The sequence below is a fragment of the Aulostomus chinensis genome, chromosome 6 (genome assembly GCF_037954235.1).
Source record: "Aulostomus chinensis isolate RoL2024-O1b breed Wild chromosome 6, RoL_Achi_v1.0, whole genome shotgun sequence".
Classification (NCBI taxonomy): domain Eukaryota; kingdom Metazoa; phylum Chordata; class Actinopteri; order Syngnathiformes; family Aulostomidae; genus Aulostomus; species Aulostomus chinensis.
The window spans coordinates 2,063,752-2,082,636 of record NC_141325.1 but is presented as its reverse complement, the minus strand read 5'-3'; the positions used below and the strand labels follow the sequence as shown (position 1 = coordinate 2,082,636).

Genomic DNA, 18,885 nt, shown 5'->3' with positions numbered 1-18,885 from the left:
GAGGTGAGTATGAGGTGCCACAGATGAACCTCCCGGGAGCCACCCAGGTCATCTCAAGCGTGGTCAGAAACACCTTCGGAGCCGGGCGGAGACTAGGAGTCTGTGTCTTGGTAGTTTTCGCTGCAGTTTTGCCCGCTCCTTGATCTCCTCCCATGTTTACGTTCCGGGTTGAACGCCACAGCGGATTAAACACCATGGAACAGTTTGATAATGGGCAGATTGAAGCGTTTCCATGCTGGATTATCGAGACAAGTTCGCCCGACCCAGAGAAATTCAACTTTGCAGGACTTCAGTCGCTGTTGTTCTACCCAAGATATGAATAAAAAGAAACTGCTCTCAAGAGTCTTTTTGGTGCCAGTAAATTATTCTGTCGTGATTCTGCTCTGTCACTTGAACCCCTATCATGATGGAGGAAGGCTGGGATCTGATCCATGTGGATGTATTTACACAAACACGATTCTCAAAATAAGACCATCACAACTGCGAGGAACCTTGTCAGCATCAACAATCGCATTACCTTCACAATCAAATAAGCAGAGCTTTGGTAATGAGTCACGGGAACTAGAGTTCCGAGGCATGGAGTCCTTTTTAGCTGTGAGAAGGAATCTTCCTCTGGAAAGATAAAAAAGGGAGAACCCTTTTCAAACATGCAGCAAAACAAATCCTGTTTTATGTTTTCATCTTTTCACTCAGTCACATTACTCACAGAACTCAGGGAGAACTGAGGGAAGAACGTGTGATGAAAGACTGCTGCACCTCTGCTTCATGCCCATGAGGAACTTTTAGTGAAAAAACTCTCTTTGTTCTTATAAAGCAAAGATTGGGATGAGAAAACTTTTCATGCTGGTTCTTTTTTTTTTGCCTTGTACTTCTGATGAAAGAGGACTCTTCAAGCTGTATCATGTGGGTCATAGTGGTGTCCCCATCCTACAAGTGCACAAATCCGTTTTCCTTTACTGCTTTTATTTTACAGCGTTTTTCGTTGTTAGACTGGAGAATATTACCAGAAGACTGCCTGGAAGGGAAGGAGACCAAACAGGAGGTCAGCAGACTCGACAGTAAGCAAACATCTAAAGGAACACGTCGTCCATTCGGGGAATTAAGTTGATAGTCCATCAAGCAGGTGGGATGTAAAGAAAATATATGACAGGGAGATTTTGATGATCAAAACGGAACCATCAGGTCGATTGATGCTCAGACCTGCAGAGAAATCTTGACTTCCCTCATGGGTGAATAGGAAGTAAGAATATTTACCTTCCCTCCGTGTTGCCTGCATAAACTACAAATTGCACTTTTCTAAAAAATCTGTTTGCCCACTTCGAGTGACAGTCGCATCAATTTCCTCAGTCCAAAACCCCTAACAGCCTCTCCATCATGATGTCAATGGAAGCCACCGGGGTGAAACGGCGTCGGAGCGACGGGTGTAACAGCGACAATGTTTCGTCTCTCACGGAGGCCTTGGGTGAGTCCAGGGCATCCTGGCTGCCAGCACCAGCCTTTTATCTTCATTTCCTCAGGGCGCATGGCACAATTCTACGAAAATATTTCGGCCTTTCTTCAACTGAGACAGCTTCCTTTTCTTTCAGCAGTGAAATATTTCTTTAAGAAAAGCCTCCATCTGTTCAAAGCTATTGCTCAGGGTTACAGTGAACCGTTTCAGCCTAAAAATAAACTCTACAGATCGAAACAAAGATTAAGTAGACTTCAGCAAATTCAGTTTGGGTGATGAATTCATTCAAGTCCAACGAAATAAATATGTTTCACCCACAGAATCCGAAAGTCAAGTGTTTTGCACTCTTTTTCTTCACCAGTGTATCTTCAGCGCCGTTCCCTGGAGGGTTTTATTCTCCACTGACCACGCAGAACAAACATGATACCACGTCTTTTATTCCAATATTGGTACATCTTGTTTCTATGGTGATGTATTCTTGTTATCCATGCGGGTCTATTTTAAGCTTCCAACGTTGTTAAATAATGGCCTTGGCACAATCATGATGAAAAAAAATCTCTCTCAGCTGTTAGCTTTTAGCCGACACGTTCCTGAACGCAGAGGCAGTCTTCACATCAGCAGAGGAGGGCGAGGGTGGGCGGGACGCAGCAGGTGGTTAGTGGGGGTTGATTATTTCGCCCCATGGGAATAACTTTTGTTTCTACGACATCAAATGACTGTGAAAACAACAAGCCACGCTTGAGCTTTTCCAGTCTTGACCGCATGGGCTTCATTAACACTGCAGGTCTTTAACAGGATCAGATTTGTTGATTGCATGTTCATGTTTCCTCTCCAGTGAGTCACGTCCTCTTCATTCTCACTCAGAACAGCATGTTGAGGCGGGTCAATGAACCTCTGAGGACAGCTAATCTACTAATCACAATAATTAAGTGCTTGTATAATACAATGTAAGGCAGCAAATTACACGAGATGTCCTTTTTCCTGAAACAAGCTGCCAAACAGTCTTTTGTGTTTTGTCCTGACTGATGTCCTCTTTGATGAACATCGGGACATGAAACTGATGTCAACTCAAAATGACGAACATTTGTCTTCAAAAGATGACAACTCTGGCAACAGTGTTCGGCTCTTCAACTCTTCGTCCAAAGTCTTGTCGTGGAGCTAGCGGGTCTAGCAGGGCCCCCCAAACCTCTCTTTCCCTGGCCACACTGAGCAGCTCCGAGCTGTTCCCAGGCCAGCGTAGAGACTTAGTCAAGCGTTCTTACTGTGCTCTTGGGGTTGTCACAGGTGTAAAAATGTTCATACCTGCATCGCAACCTGAATAACAGGTGAAAAAAAAAAGCCAGAGGACCATGAAGACCTGGGGCTCTGTGGAACTTGAGTTGTTCATTGCTGGGACCGCTCGTGAGTCCAGCGGTGGTTCATCTCTGATCGTAATAGAAGACGTGCACCTTGCTGGTAGGCGCAGTTCCCCAGGTGACGTGATTGATTGGCAATGATGACAACTGTGACATCTGAAGAATCCCAAACACCTGATTTCATCATTCCGGTCTGTTACATGAACGATCCGTGCAGCAGCGCGGCACAGGATGCAGGATGAGCGAGTCTCAGATAAAAGCTTTCCGAGGATGAGCTCTTGTGTAATTTCACAAATCACTTGGCTGGAATGACTGCCGGTAATATGTGTGTGACAAGAGCGATGCTGCCGTCTACTGTGAACCAGACGACACAAGCACAGACAGGGAGGGACGGGGAGACGGACGGAGCGCTTGTCCCGGGACGAATGAGAGGAGACAGCCAACGGTGAGACGTCCACCTCTGATGACTGCTGGCGTTTGATTGAAGAGGTTATGTAAGAGTGACAGAGCCACGGGGTGAACAGTGGTTATCCTGTGTGTGTGTGTGTCTGTGTGTGTGTGTGTGTGTGTGTGTGTGTTTGTGTGTATGCGTGTGTGTGCATAAATAATGTTTTATGACTTCAGCCACTTTTGAGGACACAAACCAGACGAGTTAACTGGGGAAGGTTCACACAATTAGGGACAAAAGCCAAGTCCCAAAGTGGTAAAACACTTGTTTTTGGGTCAGTGGGGTATGTAAGTCTACCCCAAATGTAAAGTAAATGTGTGTGTGTGTGTGTGTGTGTGTGTGTGTGTGTGTGTGTGTGTGTGTGTGTGTGTGTGTGTCCTGGTCACGTAGAAATGATGACCTCAGTATTTCTGTGGCCCAGAAGTGCCACAGGCCATCTTTTATTAACCACAGTTTGGCTGAGCTTGACCCATTTGAGTTTGTGTGTTTGTGTGTGTGTGTGTGTGTGTGTGTGTGTGTGTGTGTACTGTTTATCATCAAAAACGGCGGTAACAAATCAATGGGTCTGTTTTCCCTCTGATCCTGTTTACCTAACGCTCTCTTCATGCTGGTTTCACGTCATTTCATGACCCAGCGAGGAGGAAACTTACACTTTTGCCGTGATAAACAAACACAAGTAAAGTGGGGACGGTGAAATAATTTTGGATAGCTATGAGTAAAGATCTGAAGCAAGTTCAACTTTATTCCAGTGGAGGCTTCATGTTCACTTCCCTCTGAAAAGGGGAACTGTGAGAAGGAAACTCATTAAAACTTTAATTGCAATAAGCAGCTGAAATAAAAAAAGAAAACTTTCTCCAGTTTGTAATAAAGAGGAAGAGGAATGTGTTTGTATTCAAGTTTCCAGGGTCTGGTTTTCCCCAGTTCATAGTTATTTTATCTCATATTAACTCTGCGACTGTGTTTAAAGATAAATGATGTCAAATATTGGCGAGTGCTGGTGTTTGGTGGCATGAGTCCAGGTTCAGCGGCTTAAACGTTGCTGCTTATTTTTCAGTCCAAAAAAAACTCCCGCGTGATGACAAACCAAAAGCTCAGCGACGCAATCATGAAAACCTGAGCAGAGGTTTCGAAAAACTACCTGTGAATGTGACTTTTATGTCACGTAATTGACTGAATCATGTAACCAGATATATCAGGTGATCATCATACATGTAAGCACACTGACGAGAACACGGGATGATTCTGTCCACTGGTAGGTGGAGAACTGATAAAAAGCTGGAAATTGAAAGTAAGCAGTATTTCAACGAGACGGCAGGAAGTTTTATATCAAACTTCAACACTTGTAGGTGAATTTGTCTCAGAACATCTATTTTACAAAGCTGCTGTCTGCCGTGAATAATGCAGGTGATTGGTGCAACAGACGAGTTATGTCAGAGTGTGTGATCGTGCAACGCTCAGCAGACAGGGCGAGGCACCAAGCCCGCCGTGGGTGCTTCTGCCCTCCCGCGGGCAACACAACCTAAAAATACACACACACACTCCTGGCAGCCTGTTCGATGAAAGCTTTGCTCAAGTGGCGTACATCACACACACAATCTCTCACACACACATAAACCCAGGCTGACTTACGGAGGCATTCTCCAGTGATGGCGTTGAGGAAATGACCCTCCTGGCAGCTGGTCCTGCAGTAGCCGCTATGCAGGGAGGCCAGCGGGGGACAGGAGGTGCAGTCTGCCTGGGAGGGGCCGGAACACGTCTGGCAGGACGGATGGCATGCTGGGACAAGGGGAAGAGGGGATGGTTAGAAAGAAAGACAGCATCAAAACCAAGGAAAAGAGAGTGAAGAGGAATGAATAACGACATGAAAGGAAGAGAGGATGGAGGAAGAGTAGGCAGGAGGAGCCACAAAGGAGAGCTGAGGGGAAAGAGGGACAAGGGAGATGAGAGGGAGACGATGGGCAGTGAAGAGCGGGTCGTCAAAACAAGAGCAGGGGATGATGAGAGAAGAGGGGATAAATTTAGATGAGGACAAGAGAGGAAGGACTTTAGGAAAGGACAGAGGGAAGGAGGGAGAGAAGGACAAGGAAAGGCGAGTAGGAGACACGGAGAGTAAGGGAAGAGCAAAAAGAAGAGGAAAAATCGTAGTTTTCATCAAGTAACTGTGTCCATCCAACCTTTACGCGCATTTCAAGCTTCATAAAAACATTTCAAGCTTGAAATGTGCAACCCTGACCATTTTTGATGCTTTCTTGTAAAATAAAAATGTCCATGGCATAAAGTCACCCTAAAAGTCTACATTACCTTTCAAGTACTCACGAGCCGGTGTCTTGAAGATGCTCTCCCTCCTGCGTGACTTCTCCGGAGAGCAGAAAGAGCCGGCAATGTCTATTTAGCTTGAAGCTAATGAAGACTGACGGCTAACAACTCTCAAGGTCATCATCTGGACGAATCCACGTTCCTTTAAACCAGCTTCTGGTTTGTGGATTACTGAGCGTACAGCTGGGAAAAGAACATCTGGATCATGATGGACAACAACCTTGAGAGTTTGTAAATGGACATTTTCAGAAGTTAGTTAGCGGCTACGTGTTGCCATTAGCTTCAAGCTAAATATAGGTGACTGGCTCTGTCTGCACTCTGGAGTCACAAAGATGTCATGCAGGAGGGAAAAAATGTCTTTCTGAACTCAAGGCTCCTATCGATGAATACTTGAAAGACAAGATACACAATTTGGGTGAAAAATGACTTTAAGATAAAGTCTAAAAGTTTGGAAGACTTCTTGAGAATTGCACTTGAGAAGTTTCTTACAAGCTTGTTAACTTTTATCTCCTGGGTTGTTTCGCTGGCTCTTTAGTTGCTAAATGTTCCACTTTCTTAGGTAGCAGCTCTCTTACTTGGCTGTGCAGGTAGTGTACGGAGGATTTATTGGTGCAGGTTTGCTGCCTGCAGCTGCTAGAAACCAGCTTGTGAGGCTACTGAATTCATTAAAAATGCCAGAAAACAAAAAAAGATCATCAACGGATCCTGGTAGGACGTGAAGTTTGGCTATTGTGCCACAACAATCTGCCCATTTCAGTCAAAGTGATGTGTTTCATTGTTAAAATGGAGATAAATGGTGCTTTAATTACACGTTGTGTCCTATTGCTTCAGTCAATAGTAATAAAACTTTGGGCTAAAAGTTTTGAAGACAGAAATACAATATCTCCTCAGGGTATCAGGCTAGCATCTAATGAGCCAATCAGCAGTGAAGGAAACGAGGCCCAATAAGAAAACAGAGAACAGAGCCCATCCATTTCAGGGTCCGGGGGGGGCGGCAATAATAGGATACCATTGCTCTTCTTGACTGTCGCCCTGTTCATCTGCATTTCTCAGTGACTAAGCCAAAGTTTGGTGAGGGAAAAAAAAACAACGTTAATGCAGTTTGCCTAAAGCTGAAGAACAGTGATTTTAAAACGGCTGAGGTGCCGCAGAGGGGGTGGGGGTGGGGGGTGCTTGGTGGAGGGGTCATCTTGCTTTAAATGAGGTCAGAGATGGTAAACAGAGCCGAAGAGATGAAGGGAAGATTTGACAAAATAGATCAGCATGAAAGAGGCGCGTGTGTGGGGGGGTAGATTAACTGATGAGTTGTTTTTTTTTAAACTCCCCGGGTCTGAAATGTCTTCCAGGTAATTCATGTTAACGTCAATTCATGTTGGTCAGGTGAGAGTTGCAGGTGGAGGTTAAATCAGCAACAACTGAATGCTGTGTGTGTGTGTGTGTGTGTGTGTGTGTGTGTGTGTGTGTGTGTGTGTGTGTGTGTGTGTGTTTGTGTGTGTTTGTGTGTGTGTGGCCACCTTGGCACTGGCCATCCTGGATAAAGAAGCCTTGTAGGCAGGTGAGGACACAGCGTCCCTCATGCAGGCTGGACGGGGAGGAACAGGATGTACAGTTGTCTGCAGACGGCCCGGTACAGCGCCAGCAGGACGGATCACACTCTGGAGAGCACAAAGAGTACAATCTTCACAATCTTCAGCAAAAAAATGTCCAAAAATGTCATTTGTCAAACTCCCAAGGTCATCATCCAGGACAAACAAAACACTCATCACACCTCATTCACACTGCAGTCCGGCGTCACAGAGAAGTAATGCAGGAGGGAAAACACCTTCGTAAGCTAAAGACGACTATTTGTGAGTATTTGGAAGATAAAATACACATTTCTGGGGGAGTACTGCTCTAAAGCTTCCAGATTAAACCTGGAAGTATCTAGAGGTAGCGGTATCTGGTCCGCTCAAAACCAAGTTTAGACCATGTTTTTGTGCAATCCTGCTCCAATGCGCTCAGACAAAGATGGAGGGTTCCACTCGTTATTTGTCCCCTGAACAGCAGCCAGGTTTGCCACTTGTCCTGTTATTCCGCAGCCTCTCGACGATATCTCCTTCCCTCCCTATCTGCCTTTTCAGAATCAGAGTCTCGAGAGCTTTTAGTCAGCTCTGCCAGTTAGACGAGGCCGGCAGGAGCCAGCCTCACCAATCTGAAGTTACACATTAACGCCGGGGACAGTGCCAGCTCCCGGTCTGATCCAACACGGCCACGAGCCAGCAAACACCACTGCAGGTTCCACTGCAAGACAGCTTCTATTCCCTTCAGATCACCAAACACACAGCACATCCACAAGGATCATTGAAGGGTGATTTACACCGTGGAGAGATTAAAACTTTGTCGGCGAGGATTTACAGCTCAGAAATCATGTCATCAGAAAACTAAAGACGTCACGCTCCTGTTACCAGCTCAGAGTGGAAGCAGAGGTATCAGAAATAGACGAAGAATGTTCCTGTCTCACACACACACACACACACACACACACACACACACACACACACACACACACACACACACACACACACACACACACGCACACGCACACACGCACACACACACACACACACAAATAAAATGACATTGCATCAGACCGAGAAACAGCAGAGATATTCAAAAACAAGCTAATTAATTATTAAAATAGGGAACAAAACTTGAATTCTGATGCTTTTCACAGACTTTTTTAGACAAAAACAGAAGTGACGAGAAGTTGTTCATTTCATTCATCATAGCACGTTTAGCTAGAGTTTCTTGAAATATGCTGGCTAGTAGCGTTCACATTTAGCCAACTTTTGTATCATCCACTTTATGCAGTGTTAATTTAACATTGTTCTAATTCTCTTTTCTAGTGTACCTCTGGGATCATCTAGCCTGGATTGGGTCCCAGGAAGCAGGTCTAGAGACAGGAAGAGCTGGTATGACTGTACCAAGCGCTCGCTACACAAAGGGGGAGTGGGTCTATTTAGGTGCTGGTCAAATTTCACTGTGACTACAGAACATAAAATAAAAAAAATCTGGTCATAACTTTGGAATTCAACCACTAATACAGTGGCTATGACAAGATGCCACGCGTCATTTTGCTTGAAATGTGAAGTGATGCCCTCTTTTATGCGAAAGGTCAAAGGTAAAACTTCAGTGTGACATCAAAATGTTTGAAAAATCAGTATTTTAAGAGGTCCTGAAAAATGCTGGGTTGCAAAATTGTTTGCTTGACAGTGGTGCAGCTCCACATCCAGTTTTGGTTGGATGTAGAGCTGCACCTGGACTGGTCGGCGGAGGGATACAACCGTGAGTAGGTTCATCGTGGTTTCGGGTAAGTAAACCCAGTCAAACTCCACCAGCGACTCCTCCTGCCTCCCAGCTCAGTCCCTCACACGCTGGTTGTCACTCTGGCTACTGCAGCTTTGATCTGTTGCTGTTAACAAGTGTTATATTTAGCTTCCTGTGTGAAGGAGTTTGGCTGCAACATTTCCTGGCTTGTGCGTGCCACCTGGATTATTTACCCCTGTCCCCTGCCCCCCGATCACGGTGCCCTAAAACAGGTCCATTGTGGAGTCTTTCATGTCTACTTTGGCAGCACGAGGACAAATAGTTGCTATCAGCTCTGGCAGCTGTGACCAGCCGCAAACCCACTGACTGGAAGACAAAAGAACTGTTAACCAATCCGCCCGGAGCGCCAAGTGTGTGTGAGTGAGTGTGTGTGTGTGTGTGTGTGTGTGTGTGTGTGTGTGTGTGTGTGTGTGTGTGTGTGTGTGTGTGTGTGTGTGCATGGTGACTATCAGTACACTGAACATGAACTGAACTACATGTGTGTTTATAATTACTGCTATCACAGGGCTGTCAGCTGTATCCAGGTCTTGTACACACTCTCCTACCTGAGCCAATGCTGCAATGTGTGTGTGTGTGTGTGTGTGTGTGTGTGTGTGTGTGTGTGTGTGTGTGTGTGTGTGTAATAAACTGTAATAACCTATCAACCTGAAAACATCTACCCCCCTGGGAAACTCAAGCACATTACAAAGTCGCAGCAGTGTCAGTCTGACATCTCATCATTGCCCACACTCTCCCCACCACCGACCCATAATCCCCCTCTTCTCGTCTAATATGGCAGCTTAATGGGTTAGCTGAGATGAACAGACAGCTCATATGCTTCCCTGATTAAGTCTACCACCCAGTGAAACACTACTCATGCTGCCAAAAACACACAAAGCTTTGTGTCAACAATCAAAAGAGAAGCACTCACACACGGCCAGCTGCACTGTTGCTGTGAAACTACATTTTAAGACTTGGAGGAGGGTGCTGTCCTGCCAGAGTTCAGGTGTGTTCACCTCTCCTCCTACACACCCGCTATCTCTGTCTGCGCAGGAGGGTTTCTGTCAGGAGACAACGGGATATACAGGCTGGAATTTCCTCTCTGACAGCTGATAGCTCGTCATCTCCAGCCCACTTGGTGTCTACATGACTTCCAGGACCTCAAGGCAGGAGTCGGAGAGTCTCATGAGCATGTTTACACGCCATCCTCCTCCGCTGCAGGTTAGTAGCTGCTGAAGAGGTCTGACTATCAGATAACACCCCATCCACCCAAACACCCACCCACCCCCACACACACACACACACACACACACACAGGTACAATAGCCTCTTTTGTACTAAGCTCTGCCTGAACTCTCTGACAGCCCGCCAAGGAAAACCTGTATTACCGAGATTGGGCGCCGAATAAAACAAGTGATTTCCATTTAACTGTGAAAAGACCATTAATGACACATCACTTATCAAATTGATCCTCAGCTCATCGCCGATCTGCTGCGCCTGGTTCTGAGCTCTTTGTCTACAGACATGGGAGCTGAAGTACAGTTCTAATCCAACACACACAGACAAACACTGCTCGCTATACAAACTGTCAGCAGGACCTGGCAGAAAGATGATCTTTCTTCGCTGGAATGCTAACAAGAGTCTGAAGGAGCCTACAGAGGTCGTGGAGGTCATTAAAGGTCATCGGGGGGAAGCAGAAGAAGCCTGAAGCTTTGTGGCGGTGACCTTGAAGTCACGTGACCGAGGTGAATCTCCAAAGGCTAAAGTCAGCTTTGTACTGCATTGAGGCTTCAAAAACCATCAAAGTGCCACATGGCCTGAAGATATCCAGTCCGTCTAGAGAGTGAAGGGTCGCCGGCTCGAGCCTCACTTCGCTCAGGTGACCATGTTGAAGCAGACACCGAAGCCCTGACAGCTCCTGATGGGAAGTGAGCGCTGTGCAGGGGAGCCTCCTGCATCAGCCGGTGAGTCAGGAGTGACTGCAGTGGAAATGCAGTCCGTTTAGTGTACAAGTGATTGGCCTTTAGTTCGTGTCTTGATTTGGAGTTTGGCTAACAAAAGCACGTCATCACTGAGGCCCTCGGCCAGGTGCTGCTCTTTCAGAGTGAACCGCCGTCCAGTGACCAGCACAATACTGAAATGAGTTGCCGCCGGTGTCGTTGCGATGTGCAGTGCTGATTCCAGCCATGATTATAATGCAGGCTTTACGGGACAGCAAAGATTATTCGATTGAGTTGGTGAAAATGGATTAAATTGAGAGTTTTCAAAATGAGATGCAAAGGAGTTTAATTTCTGACAATTAACTTAGCCAGGCCACTGCTCTCTTCTGACATTCTTATAAAAGTCTGTAACCTCCTCTGAGGCCTGGTCTCATTCTGGAGATGAACGGCGTGGAGACGTGTGGTGAGGCTCTGACACGTTCACTCCAACGGTCAATGAGACAACTCAAGCAGACGAAAGTTACCTCCAGGTACTGAAAACGGCGATGACGTTCAGATTGTGTACGTTAGCATGTAGCAGCAAGGCAGATTCCCCATTAGCCGCAGTAATGAATTAAACCTGAACTTAAACCCAGGCACTGGCTCAGCGTCGGTCCCCTGAGATCAGACAGATGAATGGGTGTTCGAGGACACCAACAGCACTACTCCTCATCGATATGTAATTGTCTCCTCCTGCATGATTATGGGAATCCAATACTGCTAATTCCAGCTAAAGTAAACAAAATTTCTCTGGGGCTTGGCCCGTCCTGAGTTTAAACCCCAGCTGCTGCGAGCCGGAGACAAATTGCGCTATTAAACTGCTTCAGGCTCAAGATCCCAAAACTCTGACCCCCGTTGCAGGAACACGTCAGCAGATTACTCAAGCGTGATGCAAAGGGCACATCTTATTTTACCTATTCAGGCCGTTTAAACTGGTTTGTTATTAAATGGAGGCCCGAGGTTACAAAGATCCATTATTCAAAGCTTTAAAAGAATCCTGATCATGAATTTGCACCTTCTAGAATCAATTTGAATGTCCTGTGGAAATGGAAAATATACAACAACTGAATGAGCAGCAAACTACAGCAGTTCAGGACTCTCTGAATCCTCCGCAAACAGGAAACGATGAAGACATTCTTTAGAGCACCCTGCAATTACACCGCCGCTAACCTGCGCTGGAGCGCTGGAACACCGCTGCAGTGACAGACAGTTAGGACTTATCTGCAGCGCCGCTGGAATTTCTCACAATCTACCCATAATGCAGCCTGCCATGTCTTCAAACGCACCATATCTTCTCCTGTGACACCAGCCTCACCATCCCAGACAGACGGACAGACAGATAGATGCCAGGATTCACACAAGACTGTTTAAAATTGTCAAGGATTAAAATACACAAAGAAGCCCTGGAGCTTATTTCTCCTGTGGTTCTCCATCACAGTACACGATGACAGGCTGAATAGGAAAGTGTCAAATAAGAATGACATTCGACTTATAAAAATACATCTAGACTGAGATCTGATTTGAGATTCCTCTCCTCTGGGTTTCGCTTCAGTGAGATGGGCAGCTGATAAACAAGGAAGCAATATTGAATTTTATTTCCAGAAAGCTCAGCACGGCTGCATTCAAAATTCATACGTTATGATCTCAATGGTACGACGCTAAAAATGACGGGTATAGTTACTTGTTAACTGCAGATTTTGTTCCTACGTTAAAAAAAAAATAGCTGCCTGAAGAGTTTGGTGAGACCAGCTGGCGCATTCAGCTGAACTCTTCCATACTCGTGGCAAACCAGAAGTGGTTGTTTTTTTGGTTAAAATCAAAGTCTTTTGGGACTACTGAGGACACAACTGGATTAAAAAACCATGGATTATACCAGATGATGCATTTTACAGTCTGTATTGGTTTGCTACTTGTAGTCCGTCTCCATTAGCCTCTAGCTAAACTCTGTGGGTGCCGTTGTTTCAATTCTAAATTCACAAAGTAGTGCCAGAAGGAAGAAATGTCTCCATGAGATCAAGGCACCCAATGCTGAGAACTTGAACGGCAAAATAAAAAGTTTAAAATGTTTCTGGATGAATTATCACTGTAATATTAAGACTCCTGCTATCAAATCCACTCACAAGAACCTCTGTCAGTAAATGGCAACAATTTTTTTTTACTCACTTTCAGGTTACAGAGGCTCCTGCAGATGAAAAGTAGAGCTGAATGAAAGGAAATGACTTGGCTGCACTCGAGGAGGAGACAGCAGGTAGAACAAATACCCCTCTGCCTGCCAACTCACTCCTGAATGGAGTCAGTGGGCACCAAGACTGAGGAGGGAGGTGAGAAGCGAGTAGAGTAGCGATTGTCTTAAAGGGATTGAATTTCACGGCGCACGGTTGGAGGTATGAAGGAGTAACGAAAACAGATTAGTCTCCTTTCATTTCATTTTTGTGGATGTCCCGCTTAATTTCTCCAAAGAAGACAAGTTAAGGCGAGTAGGTGGAAGTTGCCGTGGCGTGTGTGTTTGGAAGGTGGGTGACAATTATTCTCACTTAACAGACGATGACCCAAAAATATAAAATTTGCCATAAAAATGAGCCCATTACATGCACAGTTTCACACTCATGAACAAGCAAGTCTTCAAACTTCTTTCTGAACTTCGAGGATTATGCCCTCGACAAAGTGAGGAGGGCTTTGACTGACAGTGCTTGCAGAATTTATTAAGTCATTATATTTCTTTTGCTCCAATTAAAATGTTTGTGGATTACTGAGCACATGACTGGATGAAGTGGATTATTGGACAATCCCGGCCGGTTATAACACCAGAGGAGAGGGGAGCAGGGCCTCCCCTCACCGATGAGCCAGATATCTAAACCCACAGATGGTGAACTCACCTCTGCAGATCTGCATGTCGTCCAGGAAGCTGTGGGCGGGGCATCCTGCCGAGCAAATGCCGTGCTGTTGGTGTTGGGACTGCAACTGGAGCGCCTCCTCTGGTTTGAGGCAGCGGAGACAGTCTGAAGCTAAAGGTCCCACACAGGACCGACAGGAGGGGTGACAATCTAGAAGCAGGGGGAGTGAAAGGTCAAAAGGTCTGACTAGCAGAGGGAACTAATTTTTAATGTCTTTAGACTTAATGAAGAGGTAGGGCAGCTCGTACTGTGGCAGGTGTTGTCCTGGGAGTAGAGTCCTTCGCCGCAGGTCTCCACACACTGGCCCTGGTGGAGAAGGAGCCCACCAGAGCACAAGGTGCACTGGGACACAGAGGGACCCCAACATGAGGCACAGGAGCTGTGGCAGGCTGAGGAGACCAGGCCGAGCACAGAGCAGAAGCAGGACATAAGGATTTAAATATGAGCTACATTTCACTCGAAGGACGCCATAATCCAGAAACACCGTGTGCGACCAGGTGGCGCAGCCATTTGAGTCTTCGAGCTCGCTAGTTAATGCTTTAGCTCAGGTCCAAGCGGTTGGGGAAAAATATTCATACGACTCGATAAAGAAGATGTGGTTTTCAGCAGAGGACGACCTGAAGAGTTTGCAATTGGATGTTTTGGACAGTTTAGCTGTTGTTAGCCATCAGTCTCTGTTAGCTTCAAGCTAAATATTTGTGGCTGGCTCTTCCTGCATTCTGGAATTCCAAAGAAGCAACGCAAGAGAGAGAAAAAAGGAATATCTACAGTATATGTACTTGTGACTGTGACACGTCTGTGAGAAAGTCAGACAGCTGAACATGAGTTTAAAGACATGAGACTGAACGTGTTTGTCTTTGCAGAAGAGGGAAACAAAGACTACACCTCTGCTTCTGTTATATTTCTAAAAGAATCAATTTTAAATGCTGCACATCGAATCAAACCAGAAAGACCCACTTTTATAAGACAAAACAAAACAGGACACAGTAGGTGAAAGAGTGGCGGTGGGGTGAGTGGTAGTCAGAGTACAGTCCGAGTCTACCGGGTTTGATTAGTCAGTTGCTCGCTGGGAAAAATAATCAAACTCAATCATGAACAGACACTCTCATTAGTCACGGCTCTGTGGTTGCAGGACTGCATCGAGGAGCAGAAACACTCCCCTGCTCCCAGCCTGGGACTGGAAATCTGGCCATTCTGGCAAACACTAGCCAGGCTCCATCAAGGCTGCGACCACCAGCCATGTTGGAAACGAAATATTGGAGAAAAAAAGTTGTCCACTGTGACTCCCCCCTCACCCTCAAGTTCATCTGTCCATGAGTGAGTGAACAAATGAAATCAAGACAGTTCAGATGAGAGTCGATGACCTGATGTGACAAACTGCCACCAACAATCTGATACATGAGGGAGGAGTCATGTGTCGGGGTTTCTGTCACAGACAGAGGCGAAACTGTTCCTGTCAATGAAGAAAACATCGCCCCCTCCTTGACTTTGTATCTGAGGTAGAAGCAGCTGAGAAGATCAACCAACCTCTACATCTGCTGTTGTTGTCTTGGTAATAGTGAGTTGGACACTCAGGAATACATTTCCCATGATGCAAGGCCATCCCTGGTGGGCAGCTCGTGCACTTGGGGTTGTCGGGGAAACAGGAGGCACAAGACGAATCGCAGGCTGTGGAGCAGGATGAGTTTGTGTTAATTGATGCGGCTTCAGGTTATGAAATCAACAAATTCTACTCAAGGTTCCAGAGTCACTCGGAGACGTTTGTCCAACGTTTCCGATCACTGGAGAATTTGCAGTTCTTGAGGCGATAAAAGTTTTCATGAACTACAGAAGCAATAAAAGCTGGTAGTCGATTATATCCAGTCGTGGTGTTCTTGTGCAGCAGTTCTCACTGACATGAAAACATGCTCCAACAGATCTTTCTCTCCATCTAACGGAGGTTAAAACCAGTCGAGGTATTCCGACAGCCAGCTGGAGGGCAACTAACCTCTCAAATCAAATGCAGAGTAGAAAAGTGAGACGCTAAAAACCCTTCAGCGCTCTCCAGATGTTGACATTTAAACCAGAGCTCACAGCACAAACTGGCAGATTCTAAAGCATTTGACCTTTTTTCCCCCAAAAGTTCCCCCGATTCTGACATTTTCTAAAAGGGGGCACCTTGCTGAGCACTTCAACTTCCACATTCGCTGCAGGAGAAGAAGAACCCAGGTAGTTCTCGCTGATGAAAATACGTCGTTATGTTCGGAGTTCACTGAAACCCCGAGGGGAGAATATTCCCGTTGCTCTTCTTACCACTCAGAAATAGAAAGCATCCATATTCATACAGGATCTCTTTATTCGGAGAGCCTCCGAATCCTCATTAGCGCCAGCGAGAGCTCCTAATTATTGTATTCTTTAAATTGTTTGTTTGCTGACTTATCATTTTTGGCACCACGATGCTGGCAAGAAGCTCCGCAGGGACGCTAAAAAAAAGCCCAAACAAACCTTCACCTTCAGTTCGCTGCTAACAATATAAACCTTTTATCATCTCAGATGACTGCTATTGCAGGGGGAGGGGGTTCTCAAAGTAAGGCAGGGGGACCTCCAGGGCATCTTCAGTGGAACGAGAAAAGTTTTATTTCAGTGAACGAAAGCTTCAGAAGACTTTCACAAACAGTTCGAGAAGAGATGGATCAGTTACATTTTCTTATAATTTCCACAAAAAAAAAGGCTTGCATTAAAATCTTTTGGTACTTTTAAGGGAATTTGTTTATGAATTTCAAGTAGTTTTGAATGAAACCCTTGAAACATACAATATTCCAGGTAATATTTTCATATTTCCAGGTTTCTGCAACGAAAGCAACTTTAGCTCATTATTCTACCTGAATCCCCCCCCCCCCACACACACACACACACACTTACTGGGCTGGTAATATCTGAATATTTGTACTTCTACTCTTCCCCTGTCCACTGGAGCCAAACATACCGTAACAGACGCCATCTTGACTGTAGAAGCCAGCGCCACAGTCCAGGATGCACTCGCCTCCTTTGAGCAAGGCAGCTGGGTCTGAACATGACACGCACTCGTGCTGGCCCGGTCCACTGCATCCAGAACACGACTCAGAACAAGCTGGTGGAGAGAAAAGGACACAGTCATTTCACGTCTGCGCCAGGGTTCATGTTTTCACACCTGACACGCCAGACCAGGGTCCAGTCTGATCATTTTGTTCCCATTTTTCTATCATTGTTTTGTGGAATGTAACAGCAACCTCAGCTCTCCATAATTGGTCTAAAATTGAATGCAAACCAAACCAACAGGCCCGACCACAGGATCAAATTTGGTTCCTGTGGTCGGGCCTGTGGTCTGAGGAACCTTTCACACCTGCTGTCACAGTTCAGACCAAACTGAAAAGTCTTAAGGAGAAAAGCAGACTTGTAAATTGTGACACTTCCCTCAGTTTTCTTGCTGCAAATCACACATTTTGTCATTTCCCTTTCAACAAGATGTACTTAAACATTCTCCTCGTCTGCATTTACATGGCTGGGTCACACATACGAGCTCCCTCTCCAAAAATGGTTATAGCCAACAAGGGGATTACATGTCCTCTACCTTGTCCCCTTACAGGAAAGCAATTTATTTTTCTGTGTCACCCAAAGTGCAAAGTTATCAGCAAATGTAATCCTAGCAGGCCAGTTGCCAAAAACCTCCTCTGAGGCCTGCTCTGCATAAAGCAGGGGAGGTGGAGATGAGAGCAGCGGATCATCTTTACTCTCTGTCCTTCTGGGATGGGCACACGATTACCAGGCTGCTGCTTTTCACATCCCCCTCAAACCTCGAGTGATAAAACGAGATGAGATGAGAGATTCAGCAATTAAACTGAGCGCAGAGAAAGCAGCTTTGCAAAGAGGGACACGGTGAAATAAATAGAATAAAACCGGTCCGAAAATCCCTGATATTAGAATTGAATATAGGACCAGGTTTGCATGAGAATGTTATCCTGATACCACTCAGAGCAAAAAAGCCTGTTTCTGTTTGTTGAGCTGCAATCTGAAACCACCCCTGATACAGACACAACCACAAGACTGCCAATACAGAGAGACAGAAACAAGCTGCCACATTGTCGCTTTCAACTTTGCGACATCATGAAGAATGAAAAAAAAGAATTGATCCTCCAAATAATTCTTCTCCTGCCGAGCTGAATTAAGCCAGCCAGCAAGCAGGAGAGAAATCCAATGTTCCAGCATGGCTCTGTGACTACGTCCACAATGAGGAAGAGTTTCCACACCACATCTGTTGTTAAAAAGGGGCAGGGAGCCAACACGACAGTTGTCGTGGTTGCCATAGCGCTCGACATAATGAAACTAAGATGCAAAACAGAGGTAACAGAAAAAAGAAAGAAAAAAGGGGCGACAGTCAAGTTATCATCGATTGCTTTTCCCTCGGGCCGCCTCCAGATTTCACAAAGCAAAGTCACTCATCACAAAAACAGCAAACGTTTTCTGAGTCAGGGCATGAAAATAATGAAAATAAAACTATGGCTCTCAAAAAAATGGCAGTCAAGCTTCTTCCAGGTTTCAACAGGTTGGATTTAAGACCTTTTTACAAACTCTTTCAGCGACATGCAGAGCGATGCAACAGCCAAACCAGCGAAAGGTGTGAAGGAAAAGGATGACGAAACTATAAATAAGTCCCGCAATTTACATACAGTTAGATTCATGCTCAGCACTGACAAAATATTCACAATCGTGAGTGAGAAAGTGAAGAGTCTGAAGTATGATGAGGAGCATTTGTCTCTGCGTTACTTGGGTGCCAGGCACACAATTGGTAGCTCTGATAAGTTCACTCAAGAGCTGAAGTCACACACAGTCTTGTTCATGCACTCTCAAAAATAGAAGTACCAGTGTGAGGTACCTAAAGGGTACAAGTACACGCTGCTGGGTGGGTGGGTGCCCTTTGGAAGGACAACTGTGTACCCTTCACTTCACTTTGTACCTTCTCTGTTAGTTAATTCAGGCCTCTTGAGGACCAACATTGCACTTCTGAGAGAACACTTGTACCTTTGAGAGAACATTCTTCAGGAGTGCGCCTGAACATCTAGAACTGTTCTTGTCTCGTATT

General features: G+C 45.6%; 1 protein-coding gene across 3 annotated transcripts in view; it reads right to left on the bottom strand.

The window, feature by feature from the left end:
• The window catches only part of fras1 (Fraser extracellular matrix complex subunit 1), a 191,661-nt gene that overhangs the window by 82,593 nt on the left and 90,183 nt on the right, over positions 1–18,885 (bottom strand). For all 3 annotated transcript variants that reach the window (XM_086205777.1, XM_086205778.1, XM_086205779.1), the window contains exons 14-19: positions 16,753–16,896; positions 15,315–15,455; positions 14,036–14,176; positions 13,770–13,937; positions 7,084–7,224; positions 4,883–5,029 (exon numbers count right to left, since the gene is read on the bottom strand). In XM_086205777.1, coding sequence (XP_086061903.1) covers positions 4,883–5,029; positions 7,084–7,224; positions 13,770–13,937; positions 14,036–14,176; positions 15,315–15,455; positions 16,753–16,896 — 882 coding nt within the window. The remainder of the gene's footprint in view (positions 1–4,882; positions 5,030–7,083; positions 7,225–13,769; positions 13,938–14,035; positions 14,177–15,314; positions 15,456–16,752; positions 16,897–18,885) is intronic.